General features: G+C 39.2%; 1 protein-coding gene across 1 annotated transcript in view; it reads left to right on the forward strand.

Moving 5' to 3' along the window:
• The window catches only part of LOC116645799 (beta-galactosidase-1-like protein 2), a 68,414-nt gene that overhangs the window by 8,144 nt on the left and 37,739 nt on the right, over positions 1–22,531 (forward strand). Inside the window, exons 3-8 of the mRNA XM_032426211.1 lie at positions 5,533–5,601; positions 8,476–8,571; positions 9,821–9,929; positions 13,757–13,849; positions 17,710–17,791; positions 18,993–19,057. Coding sequence (XP_032282102.1) covers positions 5,533–5,601; positions 8,476–8,571; positions 9,821–9,929; positions 13,757–13,849; positions 17,710–17,791; positions 18,993–19,057 — 514 coding nt within the window. The remainder of the gene's footprint in view (positions 1–5,532; positions 5,602–8,475; positions 8,572–9,820; positions 9,930–13,756; positions 13,850–17,709; positions 17,792–18,992; positions 19,058–22,531) is intronic.

Raw genomic sequence — 22,531 nt, forward strand, 5'->3', positions numbered from 1 at the left:
TCCCATGTTAGGGGCATAGATATTTACAATTGTTAGATCTTCTTGTTGGATAGACCCTTTAAGTAGGATATAGTGTCCTTCCTCATCTCTTATTATAGTCTTTGGTTTAAAATCTAATTTGTCTGATATAAGGATTGCCACCCCAGCTTTCTTTTGGTGTCCATTAGCATGGTAAATGGTTTTCCACCCCCTCATTTAAATCTGGGGGTGTCTTTGGTTCTAAAATGAGTCTCTTGCAGATAGCATATCGATGGGTCTTGTTTTTTAATCCAATCTGATAGCCTGTGTCTTTTGATTGGGGCATTTAGCCCATTTACATTCAGGGTAACTATTGAAAGATAGGAATTTAGTGCCATTGTATTGCCTGTAAAGTGACTGTTCCTGTATATTGTTTGTGTTCCTTTCGGTCTATGTTGCTTTTAGGCTCTCTCTTTGCTTAGAGGACCCCTTTCAAGATTTCTTTTAGGGCTGGTTTTGTGTTAGCAAATTCCTTTAGTTTTTGTTTGTCCTGGAAGCTTTTTATCTCTCCTTCAATTTTCAATGACAGACTAGCTGGATATAGTATTCTTGGCTGCATATTTTTTCATTTAGTGCTCTGAATATATCCTGCCAGTCCTTTCTGGCCTGCCAGGTCTCTGTGGATAAGTCTGTTGCCAATCTAATGTTTCTACCATTGTAGGTTACAGATCTCTTCTCCCGAGCTGCTTTCAGGATTTTCTCTTTGTCTCTGAGACTCGTAAGTTTTACTATTAGATGTCGGGGTGTTGACCTATTTTTATTGATTTTGACAGGGGTTCTCTGTGCTTCCTGGATTTTGATGCCTGTTTCCTTCCCCAAATTAGGGAAGTTCTCTGCTATAATTTGCTCCAATATACCTTCTGCCCCTCTCTCTCTTTCTTCTTCTTCTGGGATCCCAATTATTCTAATGTTGTTTCGTCTTATGGTATCGTTTATCTCTCGAATTCTGCCCTCGTGATCCAGTAGTTGTTTATCTCTCTTTTTCTCAGCTTCTTGATTTTCCATCATTTAGTCTTCTATCTCACTGATTCTTTCTTCTGCCTCATTTATCCTAGCAGTTAGCGCCCCCATATTTGATTGCACCTCATTAATAGCCTTTTTGATTTCTACTTGGTTAGGTTTTAGTTCTTTTACTTCTCCAGAAAGGGTTTCTCTAATAACTTCCATGCTTTTTTCAAGCCTAGCTAGTATCTTTAAAGTGATGATTCTGAACTCTAGATCTGACATCGTACTAATGTCCGTATTGAGTAGGTCCCTGGCAGTCGGTACTACCTCTTGTTCTTTTTGTTGAGGTGATTTTTTCCATCTTGTCATTTTGTGCAGAGGAGAATAGATTAATGAGAGAACAAAATGCTAGCAGGGTAACAACGTCCCCAGAAAATATACTCTAAACAAATCAGAAAAGACCTGAAGCAGTGGGAAAAGAAAGGGAAAGAGAGAAAAAAGAAAAAGAAAGAAAAAAAGAAAAAAGAAAAAGAAAAAGATAAAGATAAAAACAAACAAAAACAGAACAAAACAAAACAAAACAAAAACAGAATGTGATCAAATATGATCAGGCTGGTTTATAGATCAGTGCCACACACTAGATTTTGGGTGTATTTTGGTCTGTTAAAAGAAAGTGCCTCCCAAAATTTTAAAGAAAGAAAAACTTATATATGTACAAAAATAAGGGTTGATATGATGAAGGGATGGAATATGACTGTAAAGATGGAAATTATAAAAAATTTTATAAAAGGAATTGATAAGTTGTTTGAAAAAAGAAAGAAGAGGATTTAAAAAAAAAAAGAAAAAGAGAAAAGGGAGAGAAGGTGATCAGGCAGGGGAGTAGAAAAAAACCATACACTAGAGATTTAGAGTATATTTTGATCTGTTAGAAGAAACTATCTCAAAATTTTAAAGAGAGAACAACTTATATATATATGCCAAAAATACGGGTAACTACTATGAAGGGATAGAATATGACTCTAAGAATGAAAAATAAAAATGTTTTTTTTAAAAAAGGGATTGATAAGATGTTGGTTGAAAAAGGGAAAAAGAAAAATTCAAAAAAAAAGAAAAAAAGACAGTTAAAAAAAATAATTTACTTTGAAAGACTAAAGAATCATGGTAAAAAAGCCATGAATTCTATGTGCAGTATTCCCCTAGCGCTGGAGTTCTGCCGTTCTCACTGATCGGTAAACCTGGTCTTGGCTGGCTGTTCTCGATGATCTTCTTGGGGAGGGGCCTGTTGCCGTGGTTCCCAAATGTCTTTGCGGGAGGCGGAATTGCCCCGCCCTTGCCCGGTCTGGGCTAAGTAATCTGCTTGGGTTTGCTCTCGGGAGCTTTTGTTCCCTGCAAGCTTTCCGTATAGCTTTGGAGGTGGAGAGTGAAAATGGCGGCCTCCCAGTCTCCGCCCGGGAGGAGCCGAGAACTCGGGGTCCCGCTCCTCAGTGAGCCCCCAGAGAAAAGCAGTCAGTCACTCCTGTCTCCCCGGTCTCCGGCCGCACTCCGTGCTCACCCGGCCTGTGACCGTGCGTTTCTATCTCTGGCACCCGACCCCGGGTGGAGTCTCCAAACCCAGCAGATCCCTGCGGTGCGCTCCCGCACCTCTCCTCCGGGGGGAAGAAGGTGAGTCTCCCTGGATCTGCCGCTTGTCGGGTCCCTGCTGGAGGAGCAGTGGCCCGACTGTGCCGCGGATCACGGTTTATGGCAACCCCGAGCTGAGAGCCCGCACCTGGGCTCCGTCTCTGCAGCCCGCTTCCCCACTCCAATACCTGGGAGCTCTGCCGCACTCAGGCACCCCCGGTCTTTCTGTGACCCCGAGGGTCCTGAGACCACACTGTCCCACGAGGGTTCCAACCCCCGCTTAGCCACCAGAGTGACGTCCCTCAGCAGAGCAGACTTCTAAAAGTCCTGATTTTGTGCTCTGTGGCTCTATCACTTGCCAGAAGGGGCCGCCGGAGGCCCCTCCCCCGCCATCTATCCTCCCGAATATCGCCTCGGATTCACTTCTCCGCACGTCCTACCTTCCAGAAAGTGGTCGCTTTTCTGTTCAGAGAGTTGTTGCTATACTTTTCTTCGATCTCCTGTTGAGTTTGTAGGTGTTCAGAATGGTTTGATCCCTATCCAGCTGAATTCCTGAGAGGAGACGAAATCCGGGTCTCCTACTCCTCCGCCATCTTGCTCCGCCCCCCATATTTACCATTTTTTCAGTGCTCTTCAATTCCTTTGTATTTATTTACCACATATTTACCATTTTTACTGCTCTTCAATTCCTTTGTATAGATTATAATTTCCACGTGGTATTTCCTTCTGTGGAAGAACTTCCTTTGACATTTCTTGTAGTGGAAGTCTGTTAGTAATGAATTCTCTTAGCCTTTGTTTTTTTGAAAAGTTGATTTTTTCATCTTCTATTTTGAGGGATAATTTTGCTGAGTATAAGTAGAATTCTAAGTTGACATGGTTTAATTTTGTTTTTGTTTTAATTTCAGTATCTTAAAATATTTCTTTCTTGTCTTCTGACCTGCACATTATCTGATGACAAATCTGCTGTTCTTATCACCCCCCCCCCCGCTTTGTTTGCTTTTAAGATTTTCTCTCTTTCATTGGTTTTTAGCAATTTGATTCTAATGTGCTAGGGTGTAGATCTTTTTTTTTTTAATTCTACTTGTGGTTCTTTGAAATTCTTGAATCTGTAGGTTTATAGTTTTCATCAAATTTGGTAAAATTGTGGCTCTATTTCTACTACTATTTTTGCCTCCCCCTTTTTTTTTTTCCAGGAGTCCCAATTCCACATATGGTAGACTTCTTGGTAAGAAACCACGTATCACCAATCCTGTGTTCATTTTTATTTTTAGTCTTCGTTTTTTCTATTTTCCATTTTGGATAGTTTGTTTTGCTCTGACCATTTATTATGTTGTATGTACTCTGCTATTAGTCTCAGACAATATATTTTTCATTTGCTGCTATTAATGGTATCCAGAGTATTTTTTATTGCAGATGCTACATTTTTAAAATTTAGAAGTTCCATTTGAGTCTTTTTTATATCTTCCATTTTTCTCCTCATCATGGTTATGCATTCCTTTACTTATTAAAGATATGGTATTTTGGCTCTTTCCATAGTTTGGCTATTGTGGACATTGCTGCTATAAACTTCGGGGTGCATGTACCCCTTCAGATCCCTACATTTGTATCTTTGGGGTAAATACCCAATAGAGCCAAGATGTCCATCGACAGATGAATGTATAAAGAAGATTTGGTATATATATATATATATATATATATACACAATGGAATATTTTGCAGCTATCAAAAGGAATGAAATCGTGTCATTTGCAATGACGTGGATGGAACTAGAGGGTATTATGCTGAGCAAAATAAGTCAGTCAGAGAAAGACATGTATCATATGACCTCACTGATATGAGGAATTTTTAATCTCAGGAAACAAACTTAGGGTTGCTGGAGTGGTCGGGTGTGGGAGGGATGGTGTGGCTGGGTGATAGACATTGGGGAGGGTGTGTGCTATGGTGAGTGCTGTGAATTGTGTAAGACTGATGAATCATGGATCTGTAGCTCTGAAACAAGTAATACATTATATATTTAAAAAAAAGAAGAAGAAGAAGATAGCAGGAAGGGAAAAATGAAGGGGGGGAAATCGGAGGGGGAGACGAACCATGAGAGACTATGGACTCTGAGAAACAAACTGAGGGTTCTAGAGGGGAGGGGGGTGGGAGGATGGGTTAGCCTGGTGATGGGTATTAAAGAGAGCACATTCTGCATGGAGCACTGGGTGTTATACGCAAACAATGAATCATGGAACACTACATCAAAAACTAATGATGTAATGTATGGTGATTAACATAACATAGTAAAATTTTTTTAAAAATTATGAAATTAAAGATGTGGTAAATATTTTTATAGCTGAATACTAAAAAGTATTTTTTTTCTGCTAGTTTCATCCTATATGTCATTTCTGGGTTTGTTTCTATTGCTTGATTTTTTTTTTCTGCTTTGTGTCACATTTTCCTGTTTTTTGCATGCCTAGTAATTTTCTTAATGGATCCTGGGTATTGTGAATCTTGTATTGTTGATTGCTGGATTTCATTTTATTCATTTAAAGGAAACAGTATAATCTAGTTCTATACACTTTTCAGCTCTTGCTGATTTCTGTTTTATGGCTAATGGTTTTTCTTTTTTGCCATTATAGATATGGATTTAAATTTTTCATATGTTTTCATTAGTATTTAAAAAAAAATTTGTGGTTGAACCCCAGAGGATGTTACATATATATCTATCTTACCTGAAGTTCAGCATCAAGGAATAATATTGGCTGCTTGGATCTGCACTGGGCATTTGAAGGAGGAAATTTTTAAGCTAATACAAAGTTCACTCACACACAGAGGCTTGGCTATTGAAATCTTCAGTTTCCTTCACAGTAAAGATAGCCCAGGTCCTATATTAAAACTGGAGGAATCAATATGGAATAAGGGCAAATAAGGTAAAAGATTTTTATATTTCTCTTTTTTCCATTGCAGGCATATTCCCTGGAACCTTCATGAGCCAAGAAAAGGATGGTTTTATTTTACTGCAAATCTGGATTTCATGTATGTCTTAATGTCGAGGTTGCCTGTTTCTATGGCTCAAAGACAGGGGTTAGGGTCTGTGGGATCAGATGAACAAAGGCACCTTACTTTCTGTTTGGGAAATCATCAGGAAGCTCTGATAATTCTGTTCCCTGGACCGTAAACAATAACAAAAACAATAACAAAGTGAATCATCATTTATGATTCACTTGACATAAATTAATATGCCCTGTAATATGAAAATGATCCACCCATTGGGCTGATTTATAATTAAGATCTTGTACTTTAGTAAGATGATTGGAAGACATAGTTTACTGCTTTCAGTAAATCTTTAAGGAAGACTTACATTTGATTTTTTTTTCCCCGAATTTTAATTGGGAAATGCCTGATGTCACTTAGACATAGGATATGTGTGAATTATGCAATTATTAAAATCATCATAGTGAATAATTGGAAAAAAATTCTCTTCCTGGATTGAAGCCTTCTTGAGAAGTGAATCTGTTATTTGCAATAGAGCCTAGACCTTAGTGTCTGTGGTGCATTTTACTCACAGTGTGGTTTAGAAAGTTTACATCTTGATTGATGCAGTTTTAATCTATTATGAAGAACCTGCTGTCTCAGTTATAAGAGGGTATTTCTGGGCTATAGTTTACAAGGTTTCTAAGATATGGCACAGAGTATAGATGGTCCCCAACTTACAACGTTCTGACTTACAATGTTTTGACTTTATGATGGTGTGAAAGTGATATGCATTTAGTAGAAACTATACTTCAAATTTTGAAGTTTGGTCTTTTTCAGGCTAACAGTATGTTGTATTATACACTCTTATGATACTGGACAGCAGCAGCTAGCTATAGGTCCCAGTCAGCCGTGCAATCATGAGGGTAGACAGTGATATACTTACAACCATTCTGTACCTATACAACCATTCTGTTTTTCATTTTGAGTATAGTAGTCAATAAATTACATGAGATATTCAACACTTTACTATAAAATAGTCTTTGTGTTAGATGATTTTGCCCAGCTGTAGGCTAATGTAAGTGTTCTGAGCACATTGTAGAGTAAGTTAAGCTAAGCTATGAGGTTCAGCAGGTTAGGTGTATTAAATGCATTTTTTTACTTACAATATTTTCAACTTATGATGGATTTATTGGGATAAAACCCCATCTTAAGTTCAGGAAGATCTATAATTGTTTATTCAAAAATATGTATTAGCTATCTGCTAGACTTCAGACATTGTCTTTTGTGCAGGAGATGGACAGACAATACACTTTGTACTGTCAAGACTAAGGATTCTCTATAGAGAGGGAGACAAATAATATACAAAAAACACACAACCCAAATTATGGGAACAGATCAGGGAAGACACCAGTGAAGTTATAGCTGAAGTAATTTAAAATGTTGAGCAGGAGTTTGCTAGAGGGACCTGAGTGGTATTTAAGGCAGAGGGTCCAGCAAGGGCAAAGTCAAAATGTGAGAGAACATTTTTAAGTTAATTAAGGTGATATTAGCTACTGTGACAAGTAAGCCTCAATGTCTTTAACAATAAAGGTTTATTTTCATTTAAGTAAAATCTAAAATAGGTATTCCTGGTAAGTATTATGTCTCTGTTCCAAGAAATAATTAAGAGATTGAGGGTCTTTTTATCTGTGGCTTCACCATCTTCGTCACATAGCTTCCAGGCTGCTACTCTTAAATCTGCATCAAGTCAGCAAGTGGAAGAGAGAGCAGGGAGAATCTTTTTAGGAAATTGGAACACATTGCCCCTGTTCACATTCTGTTGGCTTGAAGTCCATCACATAGTAACACCTCAGTGCCTGGGAGGCTGGGAAATGTAGTTGAGCTGTGTGCCCAGGAAGAAAAGGGAATGGCTTTGGTGGTTAACTTTCTACCATACAGTATATTTTCTGGGAACTGCAAATAATGCTCTCTGGTTCTCTTATTAGTTTAAGTAGAAAAAATGCCAAAAAATAAAGCTGAATAGGTAGTAGACCACATATTGCTTTTATATTTACTATGCTTCACAATTTGGAATCTTTTCTGAAGTAATTGGGAGTCACTTGAAGAATTTTAATTTGGCAAGTTTGTATGTGCATTTAGAAAGATTGTGCCAGCAGTATTTTAAAGAAGCAGAATAATACAGTAGTTGATATTTCATTTCTGGAAGCTCTGTGCCTGATTGTACTTTTAGTTCTTCTATTTACTGAAAATATGACCTTTAAGAAGCTCTGACTTGTTTAAGCTTTTATTTTATTATCTGTAAAGTGGAGACGATATTGATACTTATCTCACTGAATTGTCAAATAAAATAATAGTCTTAAAGAAGACTGTAGTGCCGGATGCCGATATGAGGTAAAAAATTAACTCCTATTTTTGTTGTTGATGATGATGTTTGGTATGACTGGAGAAACACTGGAAGAAGGTTAGAAGAAGGAAGGAAAGCAGCTAGAAAACCACTGTAATAACTCAGGTGTGAAATGATGAGTTCTTTAATAAATGTGGTGGTAGTACTAGAAATTAAGAGGAGTTTCCTGTTTGAAAACATTAAGTAGGAGGAATAAACATGATTTGGTGACTGACTGAAAGTAGGAGACACAGAAGGAGGAACAAGATTTGTAAGTGTCTGCCTTAGCACAGCTTTCTTGCATGGTGGTGGCAGATACACGGGGAGGAGTAGGCTTCTGGACTTTCTGTTTTCTAGCACCTTGAATGAGCCCCTTTGTATTGAATGTAGGGATCCATATCCCCCTGGTTCATGTCACCTACAAGGACTTTTGTAGACCAGGCTGGGAGTTCTACCCATTCTAACCTCAGAAGAGACCTCAGTGAGCTAAATAGCAGTGATTCCAGTTCTCAGCCTGAATAATAAATGATCCTTATTGCTTCACTTCCCAGGACTTTTATAGCCATGGCTTCGGAGGTGGGGCTGTGGGTCATTCTGTGTCCAGGCCCCTATATTGGGAGCGACTTAGACCTTGGAGGCTTACCCAGGTAAGTTATTATCTGAGGCCCCTGGCCTTGACTCCACATGGGCCCCTAGCACATTCAAATGGAAGTTAGAGCAAAGGGTTTTGCTGGTTTTCTGTGTACATTTTTAAACTATACTCTTTTCCTACTTAATGACATAGAAAATGAACTTTGATTTACTGGGATTTTTATAGTATGTGTTTGTTTTATATAAACCTCCATCTCATTTCTGCAGTGTAAATAAGATAGAGTACTTTTTTTATTTTAGTAACAACTAGTGGCAACCACTTAAGGAATACCTTTGTAAGTTCTAGTTTATTGTGATGGAGGTACAAATAGTAAAAAATTGGGTTGATTATCTCTTTTTAAAGAGGGGTTTACCCTTTTGTTAGCTTCTAATCATTTTTTATTGTAGTAAAATACACATAAGATAAAAATTTACCATTTGAAAGTGTACAGTTTTGTGGCAATTAAGTACCTCAAAAATGTCGAACAACCATCACCACTCACTAGCACCAGACTTTTGTCACCCAAAAAGGAAGCCCTATGTCCAGTCAACTCCCATTATTCCTTCTCCCAGCCCCTGGCAACCACCAATTGGCTTTCAGACCGGTTGGTTTGCCTATACTGTATATTTCATATAAATGGAATTATAGAATATGTGACCTTTTGTAACTGGCTTCTTTGTAATGTTTTCAAGATTCACCCATGTAGTAGCATGTACAGTTCTTCATTCCCCTGTTATGGCTAAATAATATTCCATCAAAGAGCATTTTTTAAAAACTTTGAAACAGCTTTATAAAAGTCTCACTCCAGACTAGGGGTTGGTAAACCTTTTCTGTAAAAGACCAGGTAATAAATATTTTCCACTTTGAGGACCACATACACAGTCTGTTGTGACTACTCAGTCCTGCTCTTGTAGCATGAACACAGCTGTGACAATATGTAAACAAAGGGTGTGGCTGTGTTCCAATAAAACTTTATTTACAGAAACAGACAATGGCTTTGATTTGGCCTGTGGGCTGCAGTCTGATGACTCTGCTCTGGATCATTTCATCATTACACAACTCTGATGTGTATTTTGAGGAAAGAGGCGGTGGCTAAGGTGCTGAGCTATTTGCAACTAGAACGCAGATTGCTTTTTCTGAAAGATGCATTAAGATCTCACAATATACTGTTCCAGTGTGGCTGTCCTTGTTTTCCAGCCTCATGCTTGAGTATTTCTTATTGCTCTTTCCCACCCCAAGAATGATTCCTACTTTTTCAATCCTAGCTGGTTACTCCAGGATCCAAAAATGAAGCTGCGAACAACTTACAGGGGCTTCACTAAAGCAGTGAATCACTATTTTGATAAGATAATTCCCAAGATAGTACAACTCCAGGTAAATATAAATTCCCCATTCCTATGACCAAGAGAAGTAATTGCCTCAATTGATTTCCTGGATAAGGCTAGCCTATTTTCTTTTTTTTTTTTTTTAAGATTTTATTTATTTATTTGACAGAGAGAGAGAGAGAGATAGTGAGAGAGGGAACACAAGCAGGGGGAGTGGGAGAGGGAGAAGCAGACTCCCCGCTGAGCAGGGAGCCCAACGCGGTGCTCAGTCCCAGGACCTCGGGATCATGACCTGAGCCAAAGGCAGACGCTTAACAACTGAGCCAACCAGGCGCCCCAAGGCTAGCCTATTTTCTATCACACAGAAGCAGAAAGTGTATATAGCGCTCGTTCCGATTCCTTATTTAAGAAATACTAGGTTTTTATTACCTTGCTTTTGTACCTGTTTCCTATCTACTGCCCAACTGGAAGCCTTTTCTCTGGCAGTGGACTTGAAATTGCACTCTGTATATTTTTGTTTTCTCTTCTCCATTATATCTTTGTCCTCAGTCACCATAAATGGGAAATTAATGATAGTCCTCAAAATGTCTTAATTTGGCTGCTAAAGGTAGCTACTTGTCAGTCCTTCACACATAATAGATTAGATGGGTGACTTTAGGTCAGCGATTTTGTAGAAGTTGCAATTTATTTGTTTTTTTAACATCCCTCCACCACAATAAAACCATGGTGCCGAGCATAATCATTGTTTAGTGCTACTATATTTCTAAAATGTTTGGAAAATATAAAAAGGACTATATACTAGAGAGAAAATGAACAGAGGGAGGGAACAAAAATGTAGCATGTATTAGGTAACAAGCTTTCTGTGAGGCAGTCAACATTTACCTAGCTTATCTCATTGCCACAGTAATCATTTGAAGGAGATGTTATCATAGATTGAATGGAGGCAATGGCAAACTTATATGTGGGTAGGAGAGGGCTTGACAGAGTGTGAATTTGAAATTACTGTGGAGAGTTGGTTCCTAACATTGTGAGTATCTCAGTTAATCAGACTCAGGAGAGCCATTAAAACCACTAAGTGGCTGAAGAGTGTGAATCTGTGTGCCATTTGGGGGAGGGGGGGTGTAGAGATCATCCTTTACAAAGATTAGAGCTGTGCTGTCCAGTATGGTAGCCATAGCCACATGCAGTTATTTAAACTTAATTAAAGTCAAATAAAATTAAAAATTCATTTCTTCATTTACACTAGACACATTTTTAGCACTCAGTAGGCATGTGTGGATGGTTGCTACCATACTGGACAATGCAAACACAGAATATGTTCCTCATCGGAAAGTTCTGCTGGACAGCGTTGAACTAGAGTACTCAGCCCACCCCAAATCAGACTTCTTCGTCTTGAAACTCCTGGAAAACTAAATTAATAAACAGAACCTTGCTTAAGGAGCACAAAATCAGGGTCTGAGGAGGTTGGGAGGCCTCAAAAGCATTTTATCATGGTGTTATAAATCAGCACTTGCACCTGAGTAGCCGCCCTTTAGAACTTTTAGTATCTGGTTCTGGGTCTCTTGCTAATCCCAGGTACTGTCAATTTCTGGATCTTCCCTCTTTCCTTATCTATTCTCTAATCTGCGACATTCATAATTGGATGGATGGGAAAGGGGAAGTGAGAAGGAGGTTTTTTTTTTGTTTTTTTTTTTTTTCTAAAGATTTTATTTATTTATTCATGAGAGACAGAGAGAGAGACAGAGGCAGAGGGAGAAGCAGGCTCCCCGCGGAGCAGGGAGCCCGATGCGGGACTCGATCCCAGGACCCTGGGATCATGACCTGAGCCAAAGGCAGACGCTTAACCGACTGAGCCACCCAGGCGTCCCGAGAAGGAGGTTTTGAAAAACTTTTTCAGTGTTTGTCAGCAGAGGATGACATTTAATGGTTTTGAGGGAGAACTCTTTTTTTTTTCTATTTTTTTTATTATGTTATGTTAATCACCATACATTACATCATTAGTTTTAGATGTAGTGTTCCATGATTCATTGTTTGTGCATAACACCCAGTGCTCCATGCAGAACGTGCCCTCTTTAATACCCATCACCAGGCTAACCCATCCTCCCACCCCCCTCCCCTCTAGAACCCTCAGTTTGTTTCTCAGAGTCCATCGTCTCTCATGGTTCGTCTCCCCCTCCGATTTCCCCCCCTTCATTCTTCCCCTCCTGCTATCTTCTTCTTCTTCTTCTTCTTCTTCTTTTTAACATATAATGTATTATTTGCTTCAGAGGTACAGATCTGTGATTCAACAGTCTTGCACACTTCACAGTGCTCACCATAGCACATACCCTCCCCAATGTCTATCACCCAGCCACCCCATCCCTCCCATCCCCCACCACTCCAGCAACCCTCAGTTTGTTTCCTGAGATTAAGAATTCCTCATATCAGTGAGGTCATATGATACATGTCTTTCTCTGATTGACTTATTTCACTCAGCATAATACTGAGGGAGCACTCTTTTGGGCCTTTTGTCCTCTTTTTTCCCCTATCAGGATACAATGCAGTCAGTTATTCCTTTCTTGCTAAAAATTCTCCCATTTCAACTTTTTCCACCCAGTTGCTCCTGAGTCATGATGAACACAGGTTTTGATGTGCAGACACTTCACTGGCACTTATACATAGTCCTGGGTGTTGTCCACATTCTTACTTGCATGGTTGGTATGGAGTTTAATTCTTAGAAGTCAACACTCCTTCTGTTTCTATATGCTGGGGGGAGTACCTCACGCTTGCCCACGTATCTCCAAGAGTAGATTGAGGAGGTGCCGAAGTGGGCATGATGAAGCTTGACTAGGGTGTGGCAGGTGCAAGATATGAAGAGGAAATATATTGGCTGGACTGGAGAGAACTATAAAGATAGGGGATGACTGAGCATGTTACCATCAACAGACAGGAGTCAGTAGGGATGGGAAATATGAAGATTTGCAAGAGGGCATAATTAGGAGAGCAGAAAGGGATGTGGTCCAGCACAAAGTTGGGATTAATAGAGAACCATGAGAAACATCAACATTTAAGAGGTGGGTAGGGCAAGAGGAGCTCACAAAAGAAACTGAAGAGTAGTGACCAGGGAGGCAGGCCAGAAACTAGGAGAGAGCAATAAGAGACCACAGAAGAGAGGGTTTCTTTCAAGAAAGAGAAGGTAGTCAAGGATGTCACATGTTGCTCAGAGAGATAGTAAATTTGGATTAAAATTTATTGTTTGAATTTAGCAAAGAGAAGGTAATGTTAATAATGTAGGTGGAATGGAAAGAATGGAAATGAGTAAAAGAGTAAAAGAGAATAAGAAGTCAGGTGTTAGTACAGGAATATTTCAGAGTTTGTCCATGAAGGTGAAGGGGACAAGCTAGTGGGAACTGGAGGGGGATGTGGTCCAGGCAAGTTATTTTTAACAGAGGACTGAGTCAATTTAAATGATTATGGGGAAGGTTTAGTAAAGGAGATGATGATACAGAAGACAGAAGGGTAGTCTGAAATGAGTGAAGTTCCTGAAAAATAAGAAGGAGGTGAGACAACTCTTAGGATGGGAGACACTTGACTCCTTTAACTGGTGCTAAGGGAGAAAGGATGGAAGTGGAAGTCATGCTTAATGCATGGAATTATGAAGGAAAAGGGTGGGAGTCCATTAATAAGGAGTACTAGAAAAGGTAGGATTCTAGGAGCAGTTGACTGCAGACTGTGGAGTGAGAGATACTGCCTGAACTATGGTTTAACTTGGAGTTGAGTTGAGGAATATGTTATTTTTATGGCACTCTAAATATGTGTGTACAACAGCAAATTGAGAAAATCTAGCTTTTCCCACCAGTAACTTCACTCTCAAACTCTCGTCTCCTTAACCCTCAGTATGGAAAAGGAGGCCCCATCATTGCTCTGCAGGTTGAGAATGAATATGGTTCATATCATCAGGATAGAAGATACATGTCATATATTAAAAAGGTAAGTGTTCCTTTAATTTTCCTCTGTATTTACATATTTCTTTTCTCACTTTGTTAGTTTGTGGAGCAAACATATCCCGATTAGCTATAGCTTGCATGATACCATGGGATATAAAGATGAATAAGGTCCAATTTAATTTTTTCATGCATTTGCATCCTAGAGAGGAGACAAGAAACTACCTACACAACTCTCATGTAAGGCAAAGAGTGATGTTAAAATATTTTTCCTTTCTGTGAACCTCACAGCTCTCTTTTGGTTGGTGTTTGTATAATACATACTTTTCTATCCTTTTAGTTTCAGTTATTCTGGATTCATATGCTTAAGGAACATACCTTGTAAGCAGTATATAATTAAAATTTGTTTTTGTTAATTCATTATGAAAATTCTTGTTTTTTAAATGAAGTATTTGGCTTATTTACATTTAATATGATTACTGACAGTTGCATTTAAATCTACCATCCTGTTAACTTTCTTTCTATTTGTCTTACCTGTCCTATGGTCCTTTCTCTCTCTCTTTTTTTTTTTTTATTCTTTTGGATTGACTATTTTTTTATTATTCCATTTTTTCCTGTATTAGCTTATTAAACATTTTTCACTTTTCTTTTAGTATTGGCCATAGAGACTACTGTGCATCCTAGAATTATTAATGTCTAATATAAATTAGTGTGCTTGCCAGTTCCAAGGCAAAGAAAGCGCCTGAGAACAGTTTAATTGCATTTTCCTCCTTTCTTTCCTCAGTACTGTTGTTATTTCTTTTAATGTTAAATATATTTTAGACACACAAGAACTTATTTTTATTATTATATGGAGTCATTTAGAGTTATGTACATAATTTACTTTTTGTTGCTCTTCTCTCCTCTTTGCATCTCTGAGCTTTATCTCTCTTATCATTTCCTCTGCCTAAAGAACACCTATTTGTATTTTCTTTGTTGCAGGTATGCTATTAACAAATTCTCTCACCTTTTGTTTGCCTGAAAATGTGCCTAGCTCATCATCATTTTGAAGGATATTTGTACTGTATGCAGAATTCTAGATTGGCAATTATTTTCTTTGATGATTCTCTGGCGTACATTGTTTTTATTAAGAAGTTAGGTATTGATACAATTATTGTTCCTTTGAAGGTAAAATGTATTTTTCTTCTGGCTTCTTTTAAGATTTATTTTTTTGTTTTCCCTCAGCTTTCCTAAGATTTGGCTAGGTGTGGTTTTTATTTTTATTCTGCTTACATGTGTTTGCACCCTTCATTATGTGGCTTGAAGTCTTTAATTGGTTTTGGAAAATCTTCAGCAACTCTCAGCTCCATTTTTTTTCTCTCTTCTCCTCTAGGACTTCTGTTATATAAAACTAGATATTTTCATCATATCTATTTTGCTCTTTTCTGGGTGATTTTTTCTTTTTTTTTTTAAAGATTTTATTTATTTATTTGACAGAGAGAGAGGGAGACCGCAAGAGAGGGAACACAAGCAGGGGCAGTGGGAGAGGGAGAAGCAGACCTCCCTCAGAGCAGGGAGCCCGATGCGGGGCTTGATCCTGGGACCCTGGGATCATGACCTGAGCCGAAGGCAGATACTCAACGACTGAGCCACCCAGGCGCCCTCTGGATGATTTTTTCTAAGATATCTTGTAATTTATGAATTTTCTCTGCAGCTTTGTCTAATTTGATGTCAAACCTAGTTCTCAATTTTAGATATATGATTTTTAGCTCTAGAATTTTCATTTGATTCTTTTCTGGTTTCCTTTTTTTGGGCCAAAATTTTCCATTTTTAAAAAACTCCTTGAACATATTAATTATAATTATTTCAAAGCAATGTTTAAGAAACCTAATGTCTAGGGCGCCTGGGTGGCTCAGTTGGTTAAGCGACTGCCTTCGGCTCAGGTCATGATCCTGGAGTCCTGGGATCGAGTCCCGCATCGGGCTACCTGCTCAGCAGGGAGTCTGCTTCTCCCTCTCCCGCTCCCCCCTCTTGTGCTCTCTCTCTCTCTCTCACTCTCTCTCTCAAATAAATAAATAAAATCTTTAAAAAAAAAAAAAAGAAACCTAATGTCTAATTTCCTATGTATCTGTTCTGTTGTCTGTTTTTCTCATGGTTTCAGTAAAGTATTATTTTTTGGTATGCCTAATAATTTTTCAATCCAATTTATTTATGAAAACATGACTGAAATCATTTGAAGCTATTCAGATGGATTTATTTTTGCTTCCAGAAGGTAATTGAAATGATTTGGAGCTGGGCTTTAATTCTTATGAGAGTAAGTCTAATTCTTGTTCACCTTCTCTCCTAAGGGATAGCCCTTTGGGTTCCAGCTAAAAGCCTAGAATTGTTATGGCCCCTCCTCTGTTTTGGCTGTCTATGAACTACAGTTTCTTTCCCCACATCTCATAAATTGCTGGGAAATCTACTCAGCTTTTCAGCCTCTCAACTGATGCTTGGGGAATCAGTGTCTCAAGGAAAAAGTATAACACATGCTAGATTCACCTCTCTAGGTCGCCTGCCACTCTGAAAACTTGACTCCTCAAGTCCTGCCTCGATATAGATCTAGTATCTTCAAATAAGTTAATTTTTTTGTCCAGTTTATCTAGTTGTTATTAGCAGAATGTTTAGTCTGAAACAAAATAGCCCACAGTCCCTAGAAGGGGAGCCTATTGCTATCCCTATGAGTAGTGGTCCATGAATCCTGGTTAACACCCTTTTCATTATCAAGTGTTCTAGTTTAGATGAAAAGTTATATGGCAACTTACCAACCGGCCATATTGCTTGCTCGGGCTAAAGATGTGAAACATTGCATCTATATAGGACCTATGGTAGTGGAAGGGTTGACTGTAATTAATATATGACACGCTGTCTCCTCTCACTCATTCTGTTCACCTTTCAGCCTTCCCTGTTTTTCAGAAGAGTTCAGAAAAAGCAAACCACCTTCTCATAATCAACAAGGATAATTGCAGGAATAGTTTCGCCTTCAGGATATTGTGATCCATAGGCCCAGGAAAGGCATACCTTTGGCTTTTCTCAGTATTCATGGCCATAGTCTTAATATTTGACCTTTCAAGTAAATAAGTTTCTTAGCCTCTTCTCTCTCTCTTTGATTTAGACTCTCTTGGATTTATTTCTAAAGTAGAGACATTAAAGTCTCATGCAGCAAGTGTGACTATAGATTGACTAAACAAAAATTTACTTGCACTTGCCATTGACCAAAGGAAAACCAGCAGTTGTGTGTGTGTTTCTTAAACCATCCTGTGAGTTGGGTCCACAGCATGTGGTTAATTTGAGCATGAGTGTGGAAGAGGAGGTTTGTCTTAAGCTCTCTGATGCACTAGACAAAATCTGGGATTCAGGTCCTTAGGGGAAAGCACTGTATTAAGGTGAATGAAAATAGTCCCACTGCCTCTTCCTTTAGGTCTGATATTTTATTTTATTTTTTTATTTTTATTTTTATTTTTATTTTTTTTTAAAGATTTTATTTATTTATTTGATAGAGACACAGCGAGAGAGGGAACACAATCAGGGGGAGTGGGAGAGGGAGAAGCAGGCTTCCCGCTGAGCAGGGAGCCCGATGTGGGGCTCGATCCCAGGACCCTGGGACCATAACCTGAGCCGAAGGCAGACGCTTAACGACTGAGCCACCCAGGCGCCCCTAGGTCTGATATTTCAATTATCAGTTTGGTCTTTCTGAATGTGGCTGAGGCAGGAATGATTTTTTTTGTTCTAATTTACTAACTTACAAGTAGTTGGATGAAGGAATTAGAACTTTTTCTCCATTCCTCAGCTTCATTCCAGTATTTTTATCACCATCATTTTTTTCTAGAGAGAAGCCATTCCATGGGATCAGGGACAGTTCATTTACCTTACCAAATTTCTCCACAGGCCCTGATCACAAGAGGGATCAAGGTGTTACTTATGACTGCTGATAATGGAGATGAACTGAAAAGAGGCCACTTAAAACAGGGTACAATTTCTCTTTATTCTTTTTCCTGTACTAGTGAAGTCTGAAACAGAATAGCAGTCCTTCTGATGCTTTATTTCTCCCACTTCCCATGGATGCTTTATTTCTTTTTAAAGATTTTATTTATTTGAGAGAAAGAGCATGAGAGCATGCAGCCCACGAGTGGGGGGAGGGGCAAAAGAAGAGGGGGAGGGAGAAGCAGACTCCCCACTGAGCACAGAGCCTGACTGAGGGGCCTGATCCCCAGGACCCTGAGATCACAACCTGAGCTGAAGTCAGATGCTTAACCGACTGAGCCACCCAGGTGCCCCGAGGCCCCATAGTTTTTAGGAAAAAGTGGTGGGGCTGAGTTAAGGAACCAGTCCTTACCTTGCTACCCCACCAGCTGTTACCTTCAGAGCACCAACAATGCAGAACACTTGCTCCATCCTGTTCGGTCCATAGTGGCAAGAGTGGGGCCTGGCTGGGACCAGAGTAAAGACTATCTTTGTCATTGCCAAATGGCTATGACCTAACAACAGGAAGTAGAGGCAGTGTCAGAGAAATAGTACTGTCATGGACCAAGCCCCAGGAGCTCAGGGGCTAGAGAAGTTTGGGGAATCAACGTAGTAGGGAAACATGGAATAGAATTATAAGGAGGAAATATGGATTGATACTTAGGAAAATGGAAAAAGGCGATGTGCAGACAAATAGAACCAGAGAACAGTGCTATTTGCAGTTCTTTCACCCAAATAGCCTGTCAGGCATGTTCTCTGCTGGCCTTCCTCCCATCTTTTGGCATCCTTCGTCTTGTAGGAGAGGCAGGATAGTGTTCTGAATTAGAAGTCAGGAGATCTATAGTCAAGTTTTAGGTCTTGGGCTATTCATCTCTCTGGGCTGAGTTTCTTCATTTGGCTTTTATTTATTCATCAGCGTAATGTGATTTATTTTAACTGCCCTTATTGTCTGGGTCATTCATTGTAAATGATACATGAAGGGATGTATGTGAAAGCACTTTATATGGAGCAGGTATGGACCCACATGCAGGATCATATCTTTATTATTCAACACAATCAATAAAGTGTTAATGAGAACTACCTGTGAGGTGTATGTGCAGAAGGTGTGGAGGCCCAGGTCTTCATCCTGTGTCCGGGAGCATGTTCTCTCTCTGCTCAACAGTGCTTGTAGGAGAACCTTATAAACAGTGTCTCCTTTTCCTCCACAGTACTTTCCACTGTCCACATGAAACATATAAAGAAAGAAACTTATGATACACTCTTATCAATTCAGGTAAGGACATTTCAGAGATGGAAGATGTTTTGATTCTTGCTCACACTAGAACTCATTTTGGGGGGAAATTCTCAGCAGCGATTAATTCAGTTAAAACCTGGATCTGTTATGCCCTTGAAATGCAAATCAAGTTCAAATGCTTACAGTGCCTGGCCCATAGCCCCTTAGAAGGATACAGAATGAGAAACTTAGCATACTAGCTCGCAGGGCAGCATCAGTAGGAACCCTCCTATCAGTCCAGGGGCTATACCCTACCTCAAGTGACAGCTCAGGTTTTAGGGAATGGGAACTATCCTTGCAGAGAAGCCTCAGTCTCAGTGGAGGAACCAACCAGTATCCTTTATCACAGCTCTATAGGTATATATTCCAGGTCTGCTAAAGGGAGCTCTTGGTTTCAAGATACACTGTATGCAGGAATCTAGGTCTACACTAGGAATTTATATATCATTCATAGTCCTCCAAACCAGATATAATTTGCTAATCAGAGGTAATTTTAATCATAACATGGTTATGATAACATGGATAACATTCTGCCTTTATCTGGTTTTCAGATAGACCTGGTTTTGCATGGGCACAGAGAGAGGTTTTTGTTAGCCCTTTACTCATGACCCCATTCACCTGTAACTATTTATGATCCAGTGAGAAAGACAAGGAATGTAAATAAACACAAGATAGGAAGTGCTAATTGCAATAAAACTATTAATGGGTAACCGGAGATCAGAGGATGGCATAGATTTCTACCACCAGCTGAGATCCATGGTTACATGTTTCATTTTGCACAGGACTGAGCTATGTGATATTAGCAGCAAAAGAAGAATATGTTAATTACCATAAATGTAAAATAATGCCTGGAATTCTGAAAACTGTTAAATCCCTGATTCTCCTCCCCTATGGTCTGAGACAGCACTAAGATTTAGAGAAGAGTACAAAGGGAGATGTATCCAGCCTTATAACATCTGGGCCAACATACAGGTAGCTCAGAGATGTGCAGGGATTAGGGTGAGCGCATTCCAAGAGAATATGAAGAGGGACTATTATTCCCAGAGCAAAGTAAACATTCAGATAGATGCTAACATTATGATAATAGAGGAAGAATGGGAGGGGGGGGGACAATAAAACCAGTGGAATCCAGAGTTAAAAGTGATACACTGTCTATAATTAGCAAAGTTCTGAAAATGAGTTCATTTGTTTATTTATTGAGTCAGTCAGTAAATGTTTTTAGCATCTACTGTGTACCAGTTAGGTACTTTTCAAGGCAGTGTGTATAAAGCAGTGAATGAAATCTATAAAAGCAGAACTTCTGGAGCTTATAATTTAGTGGTAAGAGACAGACAATAAACAAATAAAGGCAAATATAGAGTATGAGGTAGTAAAAAGAGCTAGAAAGACATATGATAATATTTATATACACAGCTTTTAGTTTATGTAATCCTCCCATCTTTTCATGTTTATTTCTCATATTACCATGTTAAAAACTATTAATCTTATTCTCATTTAGCAGATGAGGAAATCATGACTTAGGTTAAATTACTGATTTTAGATCACAGGTGGATCTATCCACAGGTGAATAATCCGATCATATAATAGAATAACCCAGGCTTAAATTTAAACCTTCTGCTTCCAAATCCCATGCTCTTCTCACTTTCTTATATCATTTACCATTTAAACTCCTTCTGTGCTGAGAGAATGATTTGATACAATATAGGAGCAATCACAGGACTTAAATAGTGAAAATGAGTACCCATAGCTTTAGAAAGTTCATTGTAATTTGTTTCTAGTGCATTTCTTATGTGATAAAGTGAACATGAGAGAAACACAATTCTTAGGACAGATGTTGTAACTGAATATGGGGAGAAAGCAGAGCTTTTGAGTCCCTATTTTGTTTCTGTGTTCTCTATCAGAGATTCCTCTCCAAACTGGACAAGGTAGAACTACATAGTTAAGGGGGAGCTAAAGCTGGAAGTGGATGAGAAGTTAGATGTTTCAAATTTAAATCAGAACGAGCACATTATTTTGAGTGGGTACTTGGTGTCAGATCCTGTGCTAGGCTCTGGATATATACTGGTGATGAAAAAGATATCTTTGTCCTTGTGGAGGCTATTTCCAGGATTGTTCAATGAGTATGGGGGCTCTGTTGTTGGCTTTGTTCTGACTGATCCTCTTCTGAGGGAAGATACAGAAGCTGTGCTTGTCAAAGGTCTAGATGAGACAGTGCTGGAAAGGAGTGCTCATCCACCAAATGGTGGGATCTTTTGTATCACAGTAGGCTGTTGTTAACACAGAGTAATTATAAAGTCCCTGCATTAAAATTAACAACAAAACAATAACAACAAAGCTGAAATACCAAAATGCAGACGAGAAGAGATCCATTCTGATGGCAGTTTATACGAAAGATTTAGGATGCTGTTGATGGCAGCCTTCACCTAAATCAAATCTGTGACATCTACTGCCAATAGTTTTGAAAACTTGGGTTTTATTACTGTGAGTGACATTACTACATTTCTTCATACTGGTAGGAGCACAATTGAAGTATTTGTTTTTGTGTTTCTGCTCAGGCCATTTTGTCTTAGGAGATATTTTAGCAAAGTGGAATGCTTCCAGGAAATATAATTTAGGATTTCTCTAAAAATAAATGAAAGGAACTGGGAGTTTAGTTCGGAGTTGACCAAGATGGTGACACAGGAGACTCCTGAGCTCCCTTCCTCCCACATATACCCCAAATGTACAGCCACCCACAAGCAATGCCCTCTGAAATAGGTCCAGAAACTAGCTGAGTGACTCTACATATTGTGAGAATGAAAAAATATCCACATCAAAATAGGTGGGAAAGGCTGAGACACGTTCTCACCATAAACCTCACTCCCTGATATAGTGTCAGAAACTAGAGGGAACCCTCAGCTCCTAACTACTCCCTGAGGAGTGGAGGATTCAGACCCCACATCTAGTACCCCAACCTTTAAGACTCCCACTGGAGGTATGGGCTTCTAAACACCTAGGTCCGAAAGCTGTGCCTATGAGACCCACAAGACTATTAAAAAAAAGAAGAAGAAGCAATTATAATGGCCTCATGAGCACTAATCATGACAGTCCCTCCAGGGCTCAGTACAGAGGGAAAGGCAAAATCATCCATGTCCCAGTCTGTCCCCAAAGAGGTATATCTGCGACTTTAAAAGTTGCTGCCTGAGGGCCAGGCTTCTAATTTAACAGTCAACTACAGGCTGGCTGCAATTTTCCAGTCCTGGGAAGCTGGCAAACACATTTCACACCAGTTCACGCCAATAATAAAACCAAGTTCCCAGCATCTCCCTGGATGGAGCTTAACAACATACTTTCCTTGCTGGTGCCTGAGAGTCCAGCCTCTAATCAGCCTGCAATTGGTTGCTGATTATGATCCTCTCCTTTGGGACACTGTCAGCTCTTGGCACATGCTCAACTACTGTGAGCCACTAAAAACAAAGAAGACAGCTTAGACAA

Source organism: Phoca vitulina, unplaced genomic scaffold, assembly GCF_004348235.1.
Source record: "Phoca vitulina isolate PV1807 unplaced genomic scaffold, GSC_HSeal_1.0 scaffold34, whole genome shotgun sequence".
Taxonomy (NCBI): domain Eukaryota; kingdom Metazoa; phylum Chordata; class Mammalia; order Carnivora; family Phocidae; genus Phoca; species Phoca vitulina.